General features: G+C 38.4%; 1 protein-coding gene across 1 annotated transcript in view; it reads right to left on the reverse strand.

Annotated features, from left to right (window-relative positions):
• Fzd3 (frizzled class receptor 3) overlaps positions 1 to 18,984 on the reverse strand; it is a 54,301-nt gene that overhangs the window by 2,099 nt on the left and 33,218 nt on the right. The window contains exons 5-6 of the mRNA XM_055609724.1: positions 8,831 to 8,979; positions 6,181 to 6,414 (exon numbers count right to left, since the gene is read on the reverse strand). Coding sequence (XP_055465699.1) covers positions 6,181 to 6,414; positions 8,831 to 8,979 — 383 coding nt within the window. The remainder of the gene's footprint in view (positions 1 to 6,180; positions 6,415 to 8,830; positions 8,980 to 18,984) is intronic.

Raw genomic sequence — 18,984 nt, forward strand, 5'->3', positions numbered from 1 at the left:
CTCCCACCCTCCCTCATGGAGTAATGGGCCCAGTCTTGCTTGCCCCTCCTTCCCTCCCTCCTTTCTTTCTTTCTTTCTTTCTTTCTTTCTTTCTTTCTTTCTTTCTTTCTTTCTTTCTTTCTTTTCTTTTCTTTTCCTTCTTTTCTTTCTTTCTTAAGCAAGGTCTCTAAGTAATCCTAGTTGTCCTGGAATTCACTATGCAGACCAGGCTGGCCTCAAATTTACAGACATTCTCTTGCCTAATCTTCTCAACAGCTGGGTTAAAGATGTGTGTCATCATGCCCAGCTCATTCCCTAACAATCATCAAAATAACTCATGCTTTAAAAAAAAAAAATCACCTACTATTCTTTCATCATAATTATAAAAAATTACCATGACTTAAGGTGAATCATTTGTAAAATTAAAAGTTTTGAGAGAAAGACTCACCAACACTGCTGAGGTGGCTGGCTAGTTTTACAGCAGTGCTTGACAATGGATGTTTTCACTCAATTACAGAGTTTAAAACTGAAAAGTCCTTTGAAAACAAGCTTTTAAAAACTTATTTTAGGGACCAGGCATGATGGTACACACCTTTAGTTACAGCACTCAGAAGGCAGAGGCAGGCTGATCTCACCAAGTTTAAGGCCCAGCAAGGCTAACATAACCCTGTCTCAAAACACCAGTCTGCACAACAACAACAACAACAAAAATCCAACTCTATCTTTGTTTTCAGTTTTTATTTATTTGTTTGTCCAGTTTTTAGACAGGGTTTTTCTGTGTAGCCCTGGCTATCTCAGAACTCATTCTGTACACCAGGCTGGTCTCAAACTCAAAGATCCCTCTGCCTTTGCTTCCTGAGTGCTGGGATTAAAGGCATGTATTACAATGCCTGGCTTGTTTCCAATTTGAATAAAGAAAATAAAAAGATTCTGTCTTAGTGTTTTGGGGGTAATGATAAAAGACCATGATCAAGAGTAACTTGGGGAGGAAAGGGTTTATTTCAGCCTTAGTTCATTATCCAGAAGTCAGGGCAGAAACTCAAAGCAGGACCCTGAAGGCAACAAGCCTCAAAGCAGAAGCCATGGAGGAACACTGCTTACTGGCTTCTTCCCCATGGTTTGCTGTCCAAGGGTGGTATTATCAAAAGTGGACTGGACCCTACCATAATATACCCAACAGTTTTGCCTACAGGCTAATCTTATGGAGGTGTTTTCTATATTGACAGTCCCTCTTCCTGAATGGCTCTAGCTTGTATCAAGCTGACATAAAACTATCCAGGACACACACACATTTAAATGCTTTAAAAATTTCTTGTATTAATGAATAAATACTTTAGCATGATACAAATGCTTCTAATTTTAGAAATTGGAAGGCAGAGGCAGAAGGATCAACTCAGTGAATTTCAAGGCTAACCTGTACTACAAGAGACCTACCCTGTTTCCAAACGCTTAAAAAAAAAAAAGACATTTTACATTTAGAACCTAGAGACATTTACATTTGTACTAAATGCTTTGGTAAAATAACTGGAATGCTTGCAAATACAAATATAGTACAATGGGCTTGTTAGAATCTACTTTAAAATTATTATTATACATAAAGATTATCTTTTTTCAGACTAAATATGACTTGCCAACTTTTACCTCTCAATGGTTTCCTAAATATCAACTTCAAATAAATATAGCTGATAATGAAAGCAAATGTTCTAGTAATGATAGACAAGTAATTTAAAAACAACAATAACAAAAAACAAGACCTGTGCGGTGGTGCATATTTGTAATCCTACTTAGGAGACTGAAGCAGGAGGATTGGCAAGTTTGGGGCATGCCTGGGCAATGTAGTAAGAAACTATCTCCAAGAAAAGGACAGGGAATCTGGGGAAATGGCTTAGTAGGTAAAGAACTCGCTGTGCAAGCATGAGGATCTGAGTTCAATGGCCAGAAACCACATAAAAGCTGGAATGGCTGTGCACACCAGTACCCCAGCGCTGGGGAGGAAGAGATACACAGGTTCCTGGAGCTCACTGGCAGCTAACCCAATCAGTGAGTTTCAGGTTCAGTGACAGACTTCATCTCAAAAAGAATGAGGACAGCCAATGTTGACTTCTACATACATGTATGTATGTATGTAGACATACACAGACATGCACAGACAAGCATAAACACCACACACAGCAAAAAGGGAAAGTGAAATTCAACAGTAAATTACTTGCTTACCATGTGCAAGGCCCTGGGTTTAAGCAAGAAGGGAAGGGGAGGAAAGAAAAGGGAAGAGAGGAAAAGACAGCAAAGGGTAGAGGGGAGAAGAGCAGAGAAAACTCAGTCATTTAAAGTAAGAATTGGGGACTTAAAGAAGACTGGCGTTCAGTTCCCAGGACCCACATCAGGCAGTTCATAACTGCCTGTAACTCCAGCTCCAGGAGATCTGATGCCCTCTTCTACCTCACATACACACAGATACACACACATACATAAAAATAAAGTCTTTCCCTGGTGTTTAGACTACAATCATGTGACATTTGCACCTGACTTTTATGTATGCTATTGGGACTGAACTCATGTCTGACTCCCTCCATAGAATACATTTTCAAAGGAAAAATTACATTGTATAATGTCTGAGAAATATATGACTATCTACAAAATTCTAAAATATAATATTCTGTTCATGGATAAATAAGAGCCAACTATACAGAAAAAAAGTTTGATTATAGTGTTTAATATAATTTCTGTACCTTTCAGAAGCCATTTTTACCAATGTGATTATACATTATGCAATATGAAAATACATTTTATATATCATAGTACATAAAATACAATTTTAGTATATGCTTACGCAGAATATTAGAAGGATCACTTTGCTGTTAAATATATTGTATGGGCATTCCAGAATCAATAAAAAAGTAATGATTTATGTTTCGTTTCTCTTTACTATTTGCTGCCATTCATATAAAAAATTAAATCAAACACAGTTTCAGTAGTGTGCTATTATTCACTCTATTGCTTTCCCTTGCCAGGTCACCTCTGTACCAATCTAGTCACTCATTCCCAAACTTCTACCTACTTACTTTCTTTTCTACACATCCTCTCACCTAAATACTAATAACTTGTTCTTTAAAGTGGTGTTTACAGGTAGGCGCATGTCGTATAGAGATCAGTAATTATCTAAGTAGTGAATAAAGTGAGTCCTGGCTATCTATGACCCATGGGCAGGATACCTTGAGATAATAAGGCGGCCTGAAGACAGTTCCAACATGCAGTTAAAGCACGTTGAAGCGGAAGTCGTCATGAGATGGCCTTTTGGGTTATGGGAATCCTTGTTCAGACTTTCAGTTTCAAAGTTTGTCTTGAAGTCTCCCACACCTACCCCACAGTTCTGAGTATGGAGAAGTCTATGGATGCATATTCACTGACCCAGATTCTGCCTCCAACAGACTCTACCCACATCATTCTGCTTCACATGAAGATACTATACTTTTCTATAAGGTTCTATACTCCTAGAATACAGAAGTTAAAAAAGTTTACTATGTATCTATATACAGAGCTATACACCTAGACATACTACTATAATAATGTCTGTTCAATACTGAGAAGGATGAGTTCAGGAGGTCAAATATCATTGCTAAGAGTTCATGAAGTACATTCCAAAAGATGGATTCTCTATCAGCATCTTAAATTAAGACCCCAAACTGATGGTTTCATTATACTCTCCTTTCTCATGCTATTGTGAAGTGACTGTTCAAAAATTCAAGTCAGACTGCATTATTCTAGCGCTCAAAGTCCTGCAGTAGCCTCTCACTGTCAGAGAGAAACTAAACCCCAGCATGGTTTTGTGCCCTGAAAGTCCCATGCTCTGGCTACACCCAGCACCAGACTCTGCCTGCCTGTTCTTGCCTCTGTGCATGCTGTTTCTTGTCTTTCGTTCCTAAGTGTCTCCTCTGAACTCTATTTGAAGTAGAAGTGCCATCAGTTGGGAACCTGTTTCCAGCTGCCTGTGATGAAGTAGATGGCGCTCTTCTCTAAGATCCTAAAGCATTGGGTACACATTTTTATCACACACATGCACACATAACACGCACACATGCAATTTATGTTCTCCATAAGAGGAAGAAGGAGCTTTCAGTATCTAGCTTATTTCATTTAAAATGATGGTCTCCAGTTCCACTCATTTTCCTGCAAAGAACGATTTTATTCTTTTTTATGGCTAAATACAACCTCACTGTGCACATGCACTGCATTTTATTTATCCATTCATCTGCTGATGAAAATCTAAGCTGATTCTACAACTTGACTAGTCTGAAGAGTGGCACAGTAAGCACAGGTATGGGAGGTCTCTGAGCATGGCGACTTAGATCCCCCTTTCTATCTTCTCAGGAGCCATACAGGTGAGTCACAAAGCAGCTCTATTTTTAGTGTGCTGAGGGACCTCTACTGATGTCCACAGTGGCTGGAGTAATTTACATCCTCCCAGAAATGCTCCTCCCATCTCATGCCCATTCTTCCAACATTTATATTTGTTTTGTGAAATAAAAATATACCTTTCAAGTTTAGCTGCTTGTCTCTTCCTACTGCTTGTCTACTCTCTGGTAAACTCTTATTATCTCTGAAATGACATAATGAGGCAGCTCTTAAGCAGTTCCTAGTTGTAGTATCTCAACCTCAAATTTAATGAGAGATTCACAGCCAGGCTTCTCTCAAGCGCTCTCTGTAAAGCATTTTCTGAGATGCTCCCCTTGATACCTAGTCTCTGCTTCCACTGCACCTAATAAACATGGGCTGGGTCCTGGGGTGCTGGGATATAGCATGCTCAAGGCCCTGGGTTTAAATCCTGGCACCCCTACAAATTAGCAGGGACTGAAAATGGCTTAATGACCACATCTATTACCTCCTGCTTTTATAATTAAGGTTACTGAGATGCATCTTAGCTGACTGCATACTGCCACAGCAGGATGGCGCAGTGGTTGTCACTTTAACTGAAAAACCTAAAGCATTTACTATCTGGCTCCTTAGAAAAACACTTGCACGGCCTTGGGATATATTTTGCTTTATGTTTGCATTTTACTTTATGCGCTTATTTGCATTTAACCACTGAAACTTGTATCTGACACTAAGACAGCTCTGTTTCTAGTGACTAGACACTTCATCTCAGTAAACTTTTATGACATCACTAAAGGGGTGGCTATTACTATTTTTCCTTTATAGCTAAGGAAACTAAACTTTACATTCTAGATCTACACTATTATTTTTTTTCAAGACTTATTTTTATTATTTTTAATTATGTGTCAGTGTGTGTGTGCATGTTCTTGTAAAGGACAGAGGTTCAGATCATCTAGAGCTGGAGCTAGGGTTTTGAGCCGCCTGCTGTGGGTGCTGGGAACTGAACTCAGGTCCTCTGGAAGATCAGCAAATACTTTTATTTTATTTATTTTTTACTTTATTATTATTATTGTTGTTGTTATTATTTTGGGGGGGGATGTTTCAGGACAAGGTTTCTCTGTGTAGCCCTGGCTGCCCTGGAACTCACTCTGTTGACCAGTCTGGCCTCAAACTCAGAGAGGTCTGCCTGCCTCTGCCTCCTAAGTGCTGGGACTAAAATAAAGGTGTGCACCAGTACCATCCAGCTCCAGCAAGTACTTTTTAATCATTAAACCAGCTCTACAGCTTCCGAGATCCACATTCTTAACCATAAAACCAGATAAAATCATATTTCTAGATTGGGAACCTATGAAATGCAAAGCTCATGTCATGTAATCTCTGTATTCCCAGAGGCTCACACAGCACCACTATAGGAAATGTTAACTAAATTTCTCTTCCTCCCCATTTTTTTTCAAGATAGGGTTTCTCTGTATTCCTCTGGCTGACCTGAAACTCACTCTGTAGACCAGGCAGGCCTCAAACTCAGAGATCCTCCTGCCTCTGCCTCCCAGAGTACTGGGATTAAAGGTGTGAGACACCACAGCTCAATTAAATGCATCTTTATAAACTGGCCAGTCTGCCTCCTCTTACATCCACCTAGTACATCATATTGCTTTTGTATCAGGTCTAGATCTCAAAATCGTTTGATTGGCTTTAAGTCCCATAATCTAGGATAGCCAGCAAGTTGAAATTTAATAAAGTTCTACCTCTACTCAGAATTGGCTCCTGTCTCTTAATCTGTGTGATCCTAACTGAATGCATAAAATAAACTAAGTTGCTCCCAGAACTTACCTGCCATCACGTGACCTGTGGAGGCTGCCATGGTAGCTGCTCACTTTGCTGTGGACACTCCCTGCTTTGCTTCTTTGATCATCCACCATGGCCAGCTGAGTTGAAGAAGCATGTGTGGATGTCCCTTGAGTGGAAGTTCCTCTTGATTTTCTTATAATAGGAGTATTTGGGTCCCTTAGGAGTGACTGAGCAAAGTCAGGTTCCTGGAGCACCTGCCGGCTCTCATTCACTATCCTAGACAATATAAAAGGAAGTTTAAGATTCAAGCTAACATTCCTATACACAACATTCCAACAAACAACACTGCTCTGCAAGACTAGTTGATGCCAGTCATGAAGTCTTTGGAACCAATCTGAGGTAACACTTTCGGCAGAGGGTAGAATATAACAAAATTCCCTGTCAAAAACTGGGCTTGATGCCAGTAATCCTTGAATTTGGGATATTGAGATATGAGGATCAGAAGGTAAGATTATCTTCAAGTTCAAAGCCGGCCTGAATACATAAGACCTTGTCTCAAAACACAACAAGAAAACAAACCCAATACTCCTCTGCCCTAACATAGTGTAACAGAAGAGCCTGTGTTAGAGTAAGAAAACCAAGATTGTAGTTCCAATTCTGTGAGCACCCAGATCTCAGCAAGTCACTACCCTGTGTTTCCTTTATTTTACCTATGAAATGAAGGCTGGCAAATCCATTTCTAAAAGGTCCCTTTCAGAGAAAGACATTTATGATCCTTCAGGTTCCAAAATATTTTTTAAAAATTATAAGAAAAAAGTGTTTTCTTTCTTGCTTTATAGGTATAATAAGGGGCTCATGACAACTGGATAAAATTTTTAACTTGCAAGAGCAGTTTAAAGCTCCATCATGATTCTGTGACAAGAACAACTGTCTAGTGCTAGAACAAACATACGTGGTCAACCTAAGAACAAAATAAAACAAAAAATTAAATTAAGCAACTATTCAATAAAGTCCCAAACAATTTAAAGGGACAAATTATCAGAAGTAAATGCTTTAAAATGTGGCTGAGAGTGGTGGTGCACTCCTTTGATTCCAGCTCTCAGGGAATCTCTGCATTCAAGGACAACCCAGTCTACAGAGTGAGTTCCAGGACAGCCAAGAATACACAGAGAAATCCTGTCTCAAAAAAAAACAAAAACAAACAAACAAACAAAAAAAAACAACCAAAAAGAGTTTTTAAATGCTATGAAAAAAAGGGTAGACAGTAGATAGATGTGCACAATGATGAACAAAGCAGTAACTGGATTAACAAAAAATAAAATTAAATCACTGTAAAGAGTCTGTGAGAATCAGCTAACGTTAATATCAAATGGCTTAATTAAAAAAAAAAACCTCATTATGTAAAGACTGGATCATATACTGAAAAAGTCTTTGAGAAAGTACAGAAAGTTCTCAAATTAACAGGACCATTACAATTGCTGTTATTTTCAATTCTGAGTTGAAAGGCTAGAAACTGGTATCTGATGAGTACATGTATTTTCCTTTAATCCATTTCATGTTATTCTTGATATATAAATTATAATAGAGAACCAATAGATGATGAGTAATTTCTTACAGAGAGAAAATGTTAACTCCAAAAGCAGCATCATATTTACTGAAAACACTACGAACCACCAGAAATATATATATATTTTTTAATTTGGTTTTTCGAGACAAGGTTTTTCTATGTAGCCTTGGCTGTCCTAGAACTCATTCTGTAGACCAGGCTGGCCTCACACTCACAAATCCACCTGAGTCTGCCTCCCGAGTGCTGGGATTAAAGGTGTACACAACCACCACCCGGAAAACAAAAAATATTTTAATTAAAATCAGGAATATGATATTATTTATTACCATTACTCTGAACTAACTGTCTCAATAGCTTCAGACTACAATTAGACAAAAGAAAGCAAGCTAGTTCCAGGATAGCCAAGGCACACAAAGAAACCCTGTCTTAAAAACAAACAAACAAACAAACAAACAAACAAATGAAGAAATTAAGGTTATAAACTTTTAATGTGCACTAAACTAGAATGGTGTAATAGTCTATCACTTCACATGTTTGAGAGACCAGGAAGAGCAATGGAAAACTTTGAGCAGAAGTTGAATTTACCTCTTATATTCAACAGTGTAGCTATGGCCAGGCATTTAAGCTGTTCTTAGTTTTCTCATCTGAAAAAAAGATGAGAATATACACCAACCTTCACAAGGAAGTCAGGAAGGCCAGGTAAATATAAAAAGCATCAACTTGTTTTTAGATTCAAGAAAATTACACTTTGAATGTTCCACAACGTTTAGCCTTCCTTCCAGTGTTAAGGATTAGAACAGGAATGTACTTGCATGGCTCTACTCAACCATCTTCTCAAAATCAGATTGTCAGTTGTTTTATTTATTTACTTATTTTTTAAAGATGGAGTCTTCCTATGTTGCCCATTCTGGACTTGAACACCTAATCCTCCTGCCTTAACCTAATCAATAACTAGGATTACAGGCGTGAGCCACTCTGTCCAGCTAGCTTTCCGCTTTAAAGTCATGCTACTCTGCCAATGTTGCCAGTCACTGCTGATAGTTACAATCTTACTAGGATACTTCTCCAAATCCAACACACACATACACAAAGGGCTGCTAATACTGTGAGAACTCATGAACTTACTCTTTTTTCCTCCGACCATGGAAAAAACTGGCCCATTCAAAGCATGTCTTTTTGCTTCCAACCCAAAAAACAGAGGGGATCCCGACTATGAGAGCCATCAGATACTTCATCAGAAAGAGAATCAGGTCTGGGCGACTCATCTGAGTGACCTGCAGGGAGGAAGAGAAAATCATCTTAAATGTATGCATCTACTAAAGCCAATTATAGAAATTATAAACACAAAAGACAACAGTGAAATTATGTTACAAATTTTAGTATCTTTATTTATAAACTTCTAAAAATAACTTTCTTGGATCCTCCTTAGAGCAGTAAGTACTTGTAACTGAGCCATCTCTCCTACACTAAATCTTTTACATTCTTGACTAATTTTCTATGTACCTTTCAGTTTTACAGAGACACACTAACCACTCACCTGACTGTGGACCTGTCTATTCTGACCATGTCAACTGTCATTTTATATTCTGTTAGTGAGGAAGGGCGCTCTGGCCATTTGTCTTTGCTAATGCTTGTTCACCTTACACTTTGTCCAACTTTAACACTATTTTATTATGCATATCACATGTTTCAACGATTCCCCAACCCCTCTTCATAGACTGTTCCCTGCCCCCAAGTCATGTTTGTGCTAGCTGTACCTTTTAAAAGCAATGTATATTTACTACTAAAATGTAAACTCCATGAAGATGAAGGTTTCTTTGCCCTCTAAATGCTTTATTCCCAGGACCTTAAGCACTGCCCAACACATGCTTGATACTCAATAAATCTTATGTATCTAAAATACATAGTCATACTTTTTAAATATTTTGGCAGGGTTTCACTGTGTATCTCTGGCTGCAGAAGTCCCTACCTGGACCAAAGTGAGCTCAAACCCACAGAGATCCACCTGCCTCCTGGGTGCTGGGATTAAGGGTGTGTGTCACCACACCTGGCTTCTTATGCTTGGTTTCATCAGGGAGAAATTATAGTTAAAATTATTTAGTACCAGCCTCTTCACAAGACAGCACTCTCTTCCATAGCTACTAGTTTTTTTCCAAAGTATTCAGAATAAGTTTCACAAACACACTATTTTATCATCACTAGCTCTGCCCAAAACTACAGATTGCTCTCTTTGGGTTCCCTTCTTTTCCCACTGACACAATGCCCTTTGGATGCCTTCTCAGGTAGAGTGTGACAAACCTTTGTCAAAATGCATCTCTGTTCTTAACCCTGAGTGGACACACAGAACAGTGATGTCAACATTTGTCGGCATCTTGCAGTCCACTGTTGGTGATGTCCTGCTGCTGCTGGAGAAAACCCTCCCTTACTCTGGAAACTTTCTGCCTCTGGTAGTCTTTAACTTAGCACTCAATATTCCTTACTATACTTGACTTTTACTTATCTCTACTATTCTCATTGTAGTTTTAACCATTTTTTTTTTAAACAAAGATTCTCTGTATAGCCTTGTCTGTCCTGGAACTCACTCTGTATTCCATGCTGGCCTTGAACTTGGAGATCCACCTGTCTCTGCCTCCCACCATTGCCTGGTTTTAACCACATTTTTAATTCTGCAAAGTTCTCAGCCATTGTTAGCTCTTAGGCTATCACTTAGTCATGCTTATAGCCCCCTTCCCCAACTGAGGCTTCTCAATCCTTCCTAACGGCCAACTGTGTCATTATATAGTTTTGAAGATCTTTCTCTATTCTTTACTCAAGGTAAACTCTTCAGAACCATTTCCTACTTTAATAATTAGTTTCCTCTGCATCCACTTTACTGTTATCTGCTGATTAAATCTTTGTAACTTTGTATTTCACTTTTATTCTGCTTAATCAGTTCTTATATTCAACTGTCTATCCTGATTTCATTACACTATCATTTTACTAAGCATTGTTTTATTTGTATTCTGAAGAATCTTAAACATGCTTATTTTTAAATAGCTAATATGACCCACTAAAATGAGCCTATTAGTATTTACTTTACCTGGGAAGAGTGCCATGTTTGGATAGTTAAGATTGTCAGATGCTTTTGTAGGTTTCCACCTTATCCCACTCAGCCCTCTGCCAGGGTCTTACTGCTTATTGCAACATTTACTTTCTAAAATGAGGGCATTCCCTGCTCAACCCTACTAACATCATTTCTCAACAGGAGATGAACATTCTTCAATATCATTTACTACGTAGTCCATATTAAAATTTCTACAGTCATCCCAAGAGTGCCTCCAGTGTTTTCCTCCCCCTCACCCTCCTGTCCTTTTTTCTTTGAGACAGGTAGTCTAGAATTTTACTTGGCAAATCTGGAACAAGATCTCCTTCTGTACGGGCACCTAAGGGTCATGCAGAACCACCTTGTCAAAGTCTACTCATCAAAACCAAGTCAAGGACTATCTAATTTAAAGGAAAGGCTTTGATAAGCACAAGAGGTATGCTACTTTAGTTTTGGAGGGTTTTATTGTTTTTTTAAAAGACAAAGTCTTAACTATGTTACCTTGGCTGGCCTTGTATTCAGATATTTGACTGTGTTTGCTTCCCAAGAACTAGAATTAAAAGCATGTGCCACCATGACTGGCTCAATATTTCACAATATTTCAAATGTAAAATTGTTACTTGTATAATCAAAATTGACAAAGTGTGTAATTAAAAAAACTCTTAAAACATTCTAATGAAATGCTAAAAATTCATGAATACAATGTACATTTGATCACAGCACACTTCAATATATGTTCTAAAATAATAATTACATTACAGGTAGTCTGGAGTATACAGTTTACACTGTAAAGTTTTAAAGACATAAAAACAGGTTAGTGAACAACAAGATAGAAAATGTGTAAATGAACTAGTGTCTAAGATGTATGGAATACATTTACACATATCTCCCTGTTAGTCTAATATTCGTTTTCTGAGACGATACAGTATTTCTGCTTGTTTCTGAGGGTCTTATTATAGTCTAGCCTATCTAGGCTATTGTGTAGCCCAGGCTGGCCTTTTAACTTGCAGTCATGTTAGCCTCCCAAGTGCTCAAATTAAAGGCCTGAGCCACCAACCTCCCGCCTTTACATTTGTTATTTTGTTTCCAGGGTTTCTCTGTGCAGCCCTGCATGTCCTGCCTCTGCCTCCCAAGTCCTGGGATTCAGGTTGTATGCCACCATGAGCAGCTTTAATATATATACATTTAAAATACATACTTATTTTATATGTGTATGGGTATTCTGCCTGCATGTGTATCTGTATGTAATCTGCATTCGTAGTTCCTACACAGGCCAGAGGATGACAATGATCATCCTGAAACTAGTGATATCTGGTGTTAGGCTGTCATGTAGGTGCTGGGAACTGAACCCAGGTCCTTGGCAAGAGCAAGTGCTCTTAGCCATTTCTCTAGACATCTGAGCTGTCCCTACAACCCCACAAATTTTTTTAAAAATATTTTCTTAAAATATAAAGAACAAATGTATGTTTCATAAAAAAATGATACACAAATAGTTACAACAATGCTTGTACCTAGTAAGTGTTTCATGGAGCACTGCTGTCTCCTGTGTGAGGCTGGGGAGATGGCTCAGCAGTTAAGAGCACTTTCTGACTTCAGTTCCTAATACGCATGCTGGGGAGTCTCATAAACACTTGTAACTCCAGCTTCAGGGGACCTGACAATACCCTCTTCTGGCTCCCTCAAGCACCCAGATACATGTGGCGTATACTCACCCAAACATAAATACAAATAAAGCTTAAAAAAGACAGTGTGTGGTGAAATAAAACCTGAAGACTGTAATTTCCCTCTTGGAGGGTTCTACATTAGTTTGCTGAAGTTTCTGAAAAGTCCTGGAGTAAGAAAGCTGTTTACCTTGTTTTTTTCTACACTTGTGAACAGTACAGAGCTGGAAAAGGCAAACTCTAGGCACTGTCCTATAGTCTATGCACCTTTTCATCTCAGAATTTTTTTATTTTTATTTTTTGTTCTGAAACGGTGTTTTTAACATGGACTCCCCTTGAACCAGCAAACATTCATTGTCCTGGTTCCACTGCTTCTGTTTTTAAGATGAGGCTTCACTTTGAAGCCCAAGCTGGTCTTGAACTTTGGCAGTCCTCCTCTGCTACCTGAGTTCATAGTACAGGGTGAGCTATCACATGCGCTTGGCCTTGAGCTGCTGTTTCTCCTGCCTCAACTTCCCAAACACTAAGGTTATAGATGTGCCACCAACACCCTAGCTGGAAAAACTTTGCAGTAAAACGAGACACTAATTCTTATGTCCAATTTTGTTGTCTTCTCCATGATTTAAAAATCCATCAAACCAGTTAACATGTAACCATAGATGTATGTATCTAGAAAGAGAGATGGGAAGGGGAATCCCTACACAGGTAGAGTACAGCAAGAATGAAGCAGCTGCGAAATACGCTTCAAATCACATTTGCTTATATCCAATGAATAGTCAAATGAGGACTGATCAGAAAAAAAAAATATTTTAACTGTAGAGGGTGATTTAATTTCATAATACAAAGAGGCGCTGGAGAGATGCCTCACAAGTTAAGAGCACTAGCTGTTCTTCCAAAGGGTCTGGGTTTGATTCCTAGAACCCACATGATAACTGGTAACAACTTATAACTCCAGTTCTTGGGAATCAGATGCCTTTTTCTGCCTTCCCTGGGCACCAGGCATACACATGGACATACATGCAGCAAAAACACTCAACACACCTTAATAAAGATGATGATGATGATAATGGAATTTAAATAGTAATACAAAGAAGAAGAGAATGAATAGCGACTGGCAAAGTTGTAAACAAGGAAGTACAGTGCAAGAGCTCATCAGAGATCACATAATCACTACAAGTGTTTCGGCTGTCAAGTACTGGCCTGAGCACTGTGTCTTCAAAAGTCACTTAAAAAGTGCCTTGAACTTGTGACTATAAGGGAACAAAGTTGAAATGAATATTCATGGACTTTGTGTAAGCTCTTTATTTTATAGATATGGAATCAAAGCATAGAGGCGTGATCCACCTTAAGGTTTATTTATTAGTACCTTCAGTCATTTAACTTTTGAGAGTTATGTCCTGCAGCAGAGGAGTCAGAAAACTGTGTGCCCTTGTTGAATTTCCATTCTAGGGGGCGGCAGGGTAGAATGCTGCTACTACACAACGAGGAAATCTCAGGTGCTTATGGAGCAGTGAAAGAACTAAAGCATGGCTAGGGGCAAAGAAGAGATGAGCATTTGGGGTGTGAATTGACAGACAAGAATTAGATATTAGATCAGAGTGCCCAAGTTTTCTCCACAGGAATATATAAGTAGGAGTTGAGAGTATATTTTGGAGTGCAACAGAAAAACTGATAACAATAATCCTAAGAAAAATGTGTTATTTTTGAAGAAAAAGTGGCCAGTAAAGTTAGAGCTGAGCATGCAAGGAGAATGGCAGGAGATATAGTCAGAGAAGTAGCAGGAACCAAATGATATCTGGTCCTGCAGGTAATGGTAAGAACACAAATTTTATTCCAGAACAACAAGAACATTGAAGGGCTTTGTCCAAAAGGGCAACCAAGTTCACTTATGTTTTCAAAGATTATTATAGTTACCATGCTGATACAAACTGTAAAAGAATAAGAATGCAAGTCAGAAGGCTACTGTGCAAGTAGTGAATGCTTGGTCAAGGGGAGAAGTGGAGGCTGTACAATGCTAATGGGTTGAACACAAACTATGAGAGGAGGCAGGGCTCAAAGATGGCTGCAAAGTAAGAGTCTGGGTAACCTGGGAATGCAAATGCCATTCAGTGAATGGGTTTAACTGGAAGTGAGATCCAGGGAGCAGGTTTTAGGAGAAACATTAGGCGTTCTAAATTAAGCTTGGAAACACCTTGCAGTTGGGCATTCTGGAGCTTAGATATGTGTCTACAACATGGGGGGGATTAAGACTACCCAAAAAGGAGTAGGGAAACAGGGCAGAGGCAAGAAATCCTGTTTTCCAAGTTCTTTGATCTAATGTCTTAAGCTGTACAATATAGTCTTTTATAAATCCACACTGGTCACATAATAGAAATGGTTGAATTAAAGGGAAGGAGTATAAAAAACAAAATCCACAATAATACCCAAAGCAACCATCAAAACCCTCACGTCTGCAAGCAGCACACAGGAGATTTGAAGGAGAGCAGGGACAAAGTCCTGAACAGTTTGTATCAAAAGATCCCAGTAAGCCCAAAATTCCAGGGGGAAACAAGCCAGCACCTGTGGATGGCAGGGGTGAAACAAGACAGTGACTCAAGAAATATGCTGAAGTGTTAGAACAGTAGTCCAAGACACTGGGGGAGAATGGTCAGTGATAACTGTAAAAAAAAAAAAAAAAAAAAAAAAAGTGAAGAAGAGAAAAGAAAGGTAGCTTCCATTATATGACTGAGAAAAGGAGCTAGAGTTATACGTCATAAAGAACACAAAAACACTAAGGGTAGGAGGTATATAAACATAACACACAGGGCAAAGCCCATCAAATAAGTGTATATAAATAAAAGAAACATGTTCACTTTTATTTAAAACAGCCCTATGATGAACTGAATTAACAGTTTTTAAAAGAAAAAAAAACTTGAAAAACTGATCCTTATATAGTAAAGGGGGCAAATGAGAAGCACTAAATTGTTTTTTCTTTTATAAAAGTTCCTGAAAACACCAGAATCTGACATCAAATATAACCTGTCTTAGTTTTGTTTCTGTTGTGGTGATAAAATCCCCTGACAAAAACCAACTTTGGGACAGAGGGTTTATTTTAGTTCACAATTCCAGGTTACAGCCTACTATTCCAGGAAGGTCACAGCAGCAGGACCGTGACACAGGTGGCCACAAAACACCCACAGTCTGGGCAGGGAAACAATGGCTACATCCGTGCTTGGTGCTCAGCTAGCTCTCTACTTTTACATAGCCTAGGACCCAAGTTCATGCTGTTACCCATAGCAGACTGGGTCTTCAGCATCATTTCTTGTAATTAAGATAATTCCCCACCAACACAGGCACAGGCAAACTGGGTCTAGACCATCCCAGTTGAGACTGTCTTCCCAAGTGTTTCTAGAACAGATTGCATCACCTTGCCACTAAAAGCTAATGGTCACCTACCCCTAACAACTCAAGGCATCTGATGGATTTCTTTGGCTTGTCTCTAGGAAACCAAAGAGAATCCCAGGCAAAGGAGACACTACCTGATTACTGTCCTTGATTTTTGTAGAATAGCCTGGCTAACCATAGACAACCTATATGTATTATCTTTTAAACACCTGATCTCCACAATAACTCCAATTTTAGCCAACAGTACTGCTTTATTTAAGCATCATATGGAAAACAGTCATCTCTATCTTGTTTTCCCTACTTAGATTCACACTCTAACAAAACCCTGAGGTTAAATTCTTTTTAAGTAAATGGAAAAATCACTCATATTAAGGAAAGAAAACCTTACTTAAAAGGCTTAGGAGGTTTCCTAAGGTAGATTCACATTATTTGGTGGTCTACACTATTGTTGAGACTTTGGCTTTGAATCAGGTAATCAGGTTGATGGAGTCTTCTTGGCTCTTTTTCCTTACCAAGAAAAATCTGTATTTTTCTAATGGAGATACATACTGTGTTTGATTAACTTTTATTTGTCAAAATATGTTACTCACAATATACTGATACACTTGTATCGAGCCTGCAATCTATGAAAATAACTTACTAATCAGGTTCAGGCAGTCTGTCATACAAGTAACAGAGTAGGGATTTTTCTGTTTGTTATTTTCTCGGGAGCTGACGATAGAACCCAGGACCTTCTGTATGCTTAGACAAAGGTTCTACTAGTGAGCCATACCCACAGCAAACAGTTCTTAGAAGCCTCTAGTTACAGCTTTTATACACTTCTTAATTACATGATGCTGCTTTATCAGCCTTTACTTTTATTACACTCTGAAACGTCAATTACTTGCCCTATTGACATAAAAGCCTATTATGATGCTATAGTTAATTAAGATAAAGTAGCACAGAGAGACAAGGAAGCCATGGAACAGAGTGGCAGCAAGTTCCACTGTGAACTCTTTATGTCTGACCAAGTGAACACTACAGAACAGTGGAACAAAGAAGAAGTCAGGAAACGCTAACTGCTACTACCTATCAGATGTGGTTTATAAACTAGAATTCGTCCCTTTCAGGAAAGCAATGGTTTCCTGAGTTAAAGTAACACAAGGTTGGGTAAGTAAAGAGCTGTTAACAGCTCACTTTTTCATAGTTTTAGTTCTCTTCTCTCAATCTTTATTCTCCCATCCTTGGACCATCAATTTATTTTGCCACTGTGAAAATGTGTAATAAAGCAGGATTTCAACCTCCAGATTTTTCGTCAATCACTGTAAGGAAATAATCTGAACAGGAGACTGCCATCTTAGAATAAATTACTTCTTATAAAATTAAGAGCAGCCAATGTAACCAACTGCAACAAAGTTTAACAACTTGGGTTCAAATAAACTTTAATGATTAAAGAACAAATCTGCATCTTATTATTCAAGCTCCTAATTACTCAAGTGAGAGATCAGAGGGCAAAGAGACAAAGGAGAACAGAGCTTGCCTGATTCAGAACCTATTGCCCATTAGAGTGCAAATGCTCAGATGTTATTACAAAATATTACCACCTGACAGACGTGGCCAGCATGTATCAATACGTGCAGCACCTGCTATTTTTAGCTAACCCCCAAACCGAACTTACTTCAAAGCTCAAAATGAAAATAGAAACAATACAGTTATCTCAACCCTATAATTTTTTTTTTTTTACCTTGCTGGCATTATGAAGACATTATATTTGATTAAGCAAAGGACAACATCCTAAACTTTCATCCAATTACATGTGACTGGTGCTGATCATTACCGATGTTACTAATGCCATACAACAGGGAATGTCTAGAAAGTAGAAAAATAGCACTGTCCACATAGACTACACAATTATAGATGTGGCAAGAGGGAGATCTTGGTGAACATAAGGAATGATAACCCTCACACATAGTGCAACAATGATGCTCATGCAGGCGGGGAGTGCAATTTCTGTTGGACTAAACAAAATGAAACAAAACAAAAAAACCTACTGTTTTTCTTCCTAAAGCAAAACACACAAAAATGTAAATTATTTTGCAAAGTTTTGTCTTTTTCAAACACAGACTAAAGAAATAATCAGGAAAGGAGAACTAGTTTGATTTCACAGAACAATAAACAAAACAAGGACTCTTCTTTACAAAGCACTGTCATAACCGATGACATTCTCAGCCTTGTACACAATGAAGACCATGCTCATAGATGAGACCTTTAAAACTTCCCCCAAATTGTTCACAACTTTATGACTAAAGAAACAAACAAAAAAACCCTATCAGTTGTTAGCTGCGATGTGGGTGCTAGGAACTGAACCTAGGCTCTCTGCTGAATCATTCTCCAGCCCCTTAAATGCTGTGTTTTATTTTAAGGTAGAATTAATAAAACATGTGTATGGAAATCTGTTACAGTTGACTCTCTAGTCACTTCTAAACTTCAGGATCCAACATGAGATTTTCTTACTCAGAAACATTTTATCCTGGCTATGAAATGCTGGAAAAATAATCTTTGTAAGCTGGCCATGGTGGTGCACTCCTTTAATCCCAGCACTCTGGAGGCAGAGGCAGGTGGGTCTCTGTTGGGTTCAAGGCCAGCCTAGTCTACAAAATGAGTCCAAGACAGCCAGGGCTACACAAAAAAACCCTGCCTTAAAAAAAACAAAACAAAAATGTATATCTTCTTATTTTATGTTTACAAACTACTTATATATAAAATCTTTGTGCACTTAACAAACTTTGTGATTTTTGCCCTAGAAACTTTTAAGCTGTTTTTACTAGGTGTTTCCAGGTCTGTTTGTTGTTATTCGTGTAGTTTCTCCTGGTACATGCTAAGAAAGTGTTCATTTTCTAAGGAAGAAAAGACAAGACCTCACACATAATTTTGTTTTAGTCACAGCATTATCTAAATCACAGTTATTTTCTGGGCTATGAACTGCCTTGAGACAATAGCTATATCTTAATCACTCCCATCTCTGTAGCAACCAGCAACACGTCGGAAGAGTAGAGGTATAGTAATTTTGAATTAATGGTTTTGTTTTTTTTTTTAAAGAAGGGAGAATAAGTCGTGGTTATGGGAAAGCAATTTTTTGATTCACTTAAGTTTACATATGAGACGAATTTCAG

This window comes from Psammomys obesus, unplaced genomic scaffold (assembly GCF_907164565.1).
Source record: "Psammomys obesus unplaced genomic scaffold, mPsaObe1.curated_primary_1811, whole genome shotgun sequence".
Classification (NCBI taxonomy): domain Eukaryota; kingdom Metazoa; phylum Chordata; class Mammalia; order Rodentia; family Muridae; genus Psammomys; species Psammomys obesus.